Here is a 6000-nt window from a genome sequence, read left to right as displayed (position 1 = left end):
CCTTTTTTTTCAAAAAAATTAAAAGATGTATCAATTTCCAAGTTTTTATGAACTAGGGAACACATGTTCAGATTCATATAATAATTTTCTTCATGGAATTATAAATTCATCAAGTCATGAAATGTTTAATAATATTAATAATGTTGAAAGTTCAAGTGTTAGTCCAAGATCAATGGCTGAAGCTAAAGCAATTGCAGCTAATAAAAGTCATAGTGAAGCTGAAAGAAGGAGAAGAAAAAGAATCAATGGACATCTTGCTACTCTTAGGAATCTTCTTCCTAACACTATCAAAGTAAGTTTTTCTTATTTTGCAACTTTGACTACTCATAATTTTATGTCATAATTTGGAGCTGGCAAATGGACAGATTGGGTTAAATGAACAACGGGTCATAATCCAATTCAGATCGATTGAGTTACTCAAAAATGGTTAGGTTTTCCCACCTCTGTGCAGTGCGCTAGACGCGTACATGCTCGAGGGTAGATAGTTGAACGTCCTCTATCAGAAAATTATATTATCATGTAGGTTAAATAGTATTACTTTTTAAATTAATCGTATATAGTTCATCTTGAATATCGATCTTAACAAAATTTCTGACTTCGCTTTTTAGGTATACTAATTGGATTATGACGTCATGCTAATATATACATCGTCATAATCCAATTCATTTAAATATGGATAGGTCGAGTGAGTTACTAAAAACTTATTTGATTTTGTCACCCCAAGCCCTACACAATGCTAGCTAGCTGGAGCCATATAGATTTAAAGGTGGTCAATTTAACATTCTTTATCGAATCATAATTATATTATGTATAAGTATCAAGTATATATTCTTAAAAAAATTTGAATTCGACACTGTTAGGTATGTACTAATATGTCTTACTCTAGGAATTTTTGAACTTGAAATATAATGTATTCTGTTCAATAATTATGAAGCCCCAACCCCCAAGGCCCTAATAGTCTCTTTGCTTTTTTGCTTTTACGCACCAGACAACATGTGATAGTTAGCTAGGTTTCATATGTTGTTTGTATAATGGACCTTTTTTTGATTAAAATAAATAAATATACAATTTAGGGCATAATCTTAGGTTCTTTTAATTATGATGTTCATATTTGATTTGCTGCCATTTGACCAGAAGGTCATGGTTTCAAGTCTTGAAAATAGCCTCTGGCAGAAATGCAAGGTAAGGCTGCGTACAATAGACCCTTGTGGTCGGGCCTTTTCCCGGACTCTGCGAGTAGCGGGAGCTTTAATGCACCGGAATATCCTTTTTTATACCTGATTTGATGTACTTTACTTGAGTTGAGGATTTATCGAAAATAATTTCTCTACTTTTCACAAGTTATGAATAGGACTATATACACTCTCCCAGACCTCACTTATAAAATTTACACGAAAAATTACCCGATTCCACCTTTACTATTCCAAAAAAAGTCAATTAAATAATTCATTTATAAAAAGAAATATAGAATTTAGTCAAATATACCTCTTATAGTATAGTTGCTATTAAATAATTTTCATAATGATTGTGTCTCACTTGAAATAATACCATATTTCCACGCTCAAAAAGTCAACTTTTACAGTCTTGACAACGTCGGTCGTAGGGTCCAAATTATGTACTCCCTTCATTTCAAACTATATGATTTAGTTTGAACTTGTACAGAGTTTAATAAAGAAAAAATGACTTTTGCTTGATATTTTTGTGGTTAGAAATTAATTCATTAAGAATAAAATAAGTATTTTTAAAGTGAAATCGTTATTAAATATAGAAATGTGTCATTCTTTTTGAGAATGACTAAAAAAAAAAGTAAGTCATATAAATTGAGATAGAGGAAGTATTTATTATTCGAACTCGATAAATTTTGCCTAAGTTTTGTATGTATTAGTTATAACAATAACAACACCAATATTTTTGGGTATACTTTCTGCTATTTTTATTTATTTATTTCTAGAATTTGGAATAATTTTTTTTATGTGCAATTTCTGCTATGTTTCCCTTTATTTTTTAATGTCTGGTACATTTTTGTGTTACTAGGATTTGATGACACTTTACTCGTGTTTATGTTTTTTTTTTTGTGTGTAATAGTTACCATAAAATCTAATAGATTTAATTTGTTAAATATTGAAATGAAACAAAAAATTTCAGAGCATACTTTAGAAACTATTTTGAACCTATCCTAAACATAAGGGACCATTTTTATCATTTTCTCTAACTTCATTTGTTGATCCAAAAATTGGCAGACAGACAAGGCCTCTTTACTAGCAGAGGCAGTAAGGTGTGTAAGGGAACTAAAGCAGACAACATCAGAACTAGGAGCATCAACAACAATGTCCGAAAACGACAATGACAACGACAACGACGATCACACAACATTTATGAAAAAATTAATGTTTCCGAGTGAATCAGACGAATTAAACATAAGTTATTGTAATAATAGTAATAATAACAATACTGATAACAACTCGGACGGAACATTAATAATAAAAGCATCAATGTGTTGTGAGGATAGGCCAGAGATTATGATGGAATTAAGAAGGGCATTGAGTACAGTACAAGGGAAAGTTGTAAGGGCAGAAATGTCAACAGTTGGAGGAAGAATTAAGTGTATTTTGTGGCTACAAATGTTAGAAAATGGATGCAAAGAAGGGCTATTAGTGCAATTGAGAAGGGCATTAAAAGTGGTTATGGATAAGGCAAATTTTGGCCCACAAAATATGGGCCAGGATTTGTTGGGGAATAAGAGGCCACGTTTACTTGGGGGACCAGTGAATTATGTTTGCAAAAATGGACAGCTCTAAAGAGACAAAGATTTGTGGACATAATGAGCAAAAGATGTTAATTGTGGAAAAAAGTGAAGTGGTACATTCTTTTTGTTGTATTTTTTGGTTTGTCTCTTGTTCTTTTGTTTTTCATTGTGTGGTTTTGTATGATTATTTTACTATTTGGATTTGTGTTTTAAGTTAGGAGTCGCTTGGCAGGATGTATTAGTGAAAATAATATATGTATTAACTTTGTTATTATATGTAATTTCTTGTTTGATAGTGTTTTTAATCTTATATTTTAGTAATATACATTATATTTAGTACTATTTTTATACATAGTAAATCATGAACATTAACAACACGAGGGTGTTCTAATGCAAGTCTATTTAGTACTATTTCTACCTTAAATATCCAATTTATTCAATACAACAAATCAAATAACCAATAAAAGATAATGTTAGCATAGCTGATCGCAATATTATTGATCCCAATAGAGATGTTCATCGATCGGTTTGGTGCGATTTTATATGTTATCGGTTTGGTTTATCTATTTTGATTTGTGAACGCGATAAACCAATAACCAACTAATAAAATATTCATTATCAATTTTCAATTAATCGGTTTTTGATTTTTAACTGTTCGATTTTCAGTTTAACCGATAATAAAATTCTCATACAATCATATATACACGATGTTCATAAATTTTAAGTGATTTGATTTATTATTCTCTTTTAGATTCTTTTTCTACTCAAACCTTAATTAAAATTATTTAATATTTGGGAAGAATTTTGAGAATATCTTCCAATCAAACAAGAAATTTAGTGAAGAGTACTTTATGTTTGGCAAAAGCAGAAACGAAAAAAAAAAACACGAAATCGTCGCCTGAGAGATTCGAACTCTCGCGGGGAAACCCCATGTACTTAGCAGGCACACGCCTTAACCACTCGGCCAAAGCGACTTCTTGTTGTTTGTCAGTAAAGTAATATAATAGATTTGTTAAACACACTTAAGAAATAATTAGTAGCAACATAAATATTACTACATCAAATTCTGTTTTACAATCAGTACATAAACACTACACTCATGACTCATACATACAATCAAAAAAACAGTATACACTCTGGAAAATCAACTCTAATACATCGGAAAAGCTGAATAGAAACAATAGATAGAACAATTAATGTAAAACAAGTAGTACTAATAATATAGTAGAATAGAGCTAGGGGTGGCAAATGAACAGTTTTTGACTTGAATTTGCGCTGATCAAAATAGACTGAATCAATAAACGAGTCATTTTTGCCATCCCTAGATGGAGTTTCAAAGATAATATTAATTAGTTGGATGGAGGAGGTGAAAGTGTAGGAATGTTTGGAAGTGATGGCATGTTAGGCAGAGGATTCATGGTTGGCATTGGTGGCAGAGTCATTTTCGGGACGACAGAGGGTAATGTAGGTAAAGATGATACACTTGGCAAGGGTGGCAATGTGGCTGGAAAGTTGGGAATATTCGGCAATTGTGGCATTGTTGTCTTAGGCAATGATGGGATTGTAGGCAAGTTGGGAACTTGCAGTAGGCTACGAGCAGCATGACTTGTCGATACGCTTGATAAGGACAATAATGCTACGATCACGAAAATAATTGAGTAGTTGATGGAAATAGCCATTGTATTAATTTGCTCTAAATTGCTTTGTTTTCACAATAAAATTAAGATGTGTTTTGATTTGATTTGAGTTTGATGATTTACTAAAGGGTATATATATACAGGGAAAGTTCTTTATTGCAATGTTGAGTGAAGAAGCATAAGCTCTAAATTCTAAATACTTTATTTTTAGTTAATCTTCTTGATCAATGTTGGTTTGAGGAACATGCACTAACTTTCAAGTCAATAGGTTTTCTAAGAGTAGTTATGTACAGATGAAATTTGGATCAACCATATTTGGTGGACAATTGAGTATTCAGAAGAATACTAGCTAGATTAATTCAGATTCACATCGCGTAGGACTTATTAAGTGGGAATGCACGCTCCATACCAAAAGTTTCTTTCATTCCAGAATTCGAGCCTGAACTATAGGGTAAGAGCGAAAGAATACCAATCATCCAACCACACCCTTACAATTGTTTATTGTTTGTGTGTAATTTTGCTGATACTGTTTGTCTGTTGATCCTTCCAATGCTGTTCAACTACCTAGGAGATATGTTTGCTCGCCTAATATATGATGCTCAAAATAACTAATCAGCTAACAATATTTTTAAGTCTTTAACACATTTCATTAAACAATCAGAAGGCAACAAAGTTTGGTAGTTTTACTCTTATTCAAAGTCTTTTTTCAAAAAGACTCTGTTGGGATTCATCTCGGGGCTCGCTCTGGGGTGGGGCTCTTGCAAAACGTCTCAAGACTCAAACGTGAGACTTAGTTCTGTAAGACTTACACCCTAACCAAGTTCTGTAAGACTTACACCCTAAGCACCCAACAGTACGCCTTAAGCACGTCCAACGCCCAACTCTCGGGGCTTGCCTAACAGATCTTATACAAATTATGTGTTAAAATCTCTAGTTAATATTGTTGACCTTCGTAATTCTTGAATAAATGAATGATACTTAATAATTTTTAATCTATAGAAATAAGAAGATTGAGAGTAACTCAAATAACAAGTTGCAGTATCACATTTTTACTATTTGGTAACACTATGAATGTGATTATATATTACGTAACATTTCTTTTAAAATTACGTAGCAAGATTTTATTTTTTCACTTATCATTGGTCTTCATGATTTTGTCATATGTCTCAAAATTATCATATTTTATTTAGCTATTTGAAAGTAATTTTATTTTTATTCATGATGGAGTGATGTTTTTATTATAATACTAGTAAGTTTTATTGATTATTTTATATTAGGGGGGTAAATCGTAGAGTATGATAAAAAATATTTTGAGAAATAATGATTTTTTTATTATTAGAAAGTTAAGATATTAGATTATTTATACTTATATAGTTATCTTAGAAGTTTTATTTTCTACGAGTTTCCTTAATCATATTTGTAATTATTTCAAACTATTGATGTATTTTATTATTTTGTGTTATCTTAATTCATAACATATTATAAATTAAAAATTTAAAGATCCATAGGGCTTACACCTCACGTCTCGAGGCTTACGCATCATCCTATACTAAGTAAAACGCTTCGCCTCACGCTCCCTCCTTTTAAAACACTGTTCACAAGGACCAAGCGTTAGAT

The 6000-nt window shown here is 31.5% G+C and overlaps 1 protein-coding gene and 1 non-coding gene across 2 annotated transcripts; one reads left to right on the top strand and one right to left on the bottom strand.

Annotated features, from left to right (window-relative positions):
* On the top strand, nt 1-2974 carry LOC129871084 (transcription factor bHLH30-like). The gene is made up of 2 exons (XM_055945952.1): nt 1-292; nt 2241-2974. The coding sequence occupies exons 1-2, from the start codon at nt 26-28 to the stop codon at nt 2796-2798; spliced, it is 825 nt and encodes a 274-aa protein (XP_055801927.1). The 5' UTR covers nt 1-25; the 3' UTR covers nt 2799-2974.
* A 664-nt stretch (nt 2975-3638) lies between these two features.
* TRNAS-GCU (transfer RNA serine (anticodon GCU)) lies at nt 3639-3720 on the bottom strand. The gene has a single exon. It is a non-coding gene; the product is annotated as a tRNA-Ser (tRNA).
* Between the last annotated feature and the right edge of the window lie 2280 nt (nt 3721-6000).

This window comes from Solanum dulcamara, chromosome 10 (genome assembly GCF_947179165.1).
Source record: "Solanum dulcamara chromosome 10, daSolDulc1.2, whole genome shotgun sequence".
Lineage (NCBI taxonomy): Eukaryota > Viridiplantae > Streptophyta > Magnoliopsida > Solanales > Solanaceae > Solanum > Solanum dulcamara.
This window is presented reverse-complemented; position numbering and strand designations above follow the sequence as displayed.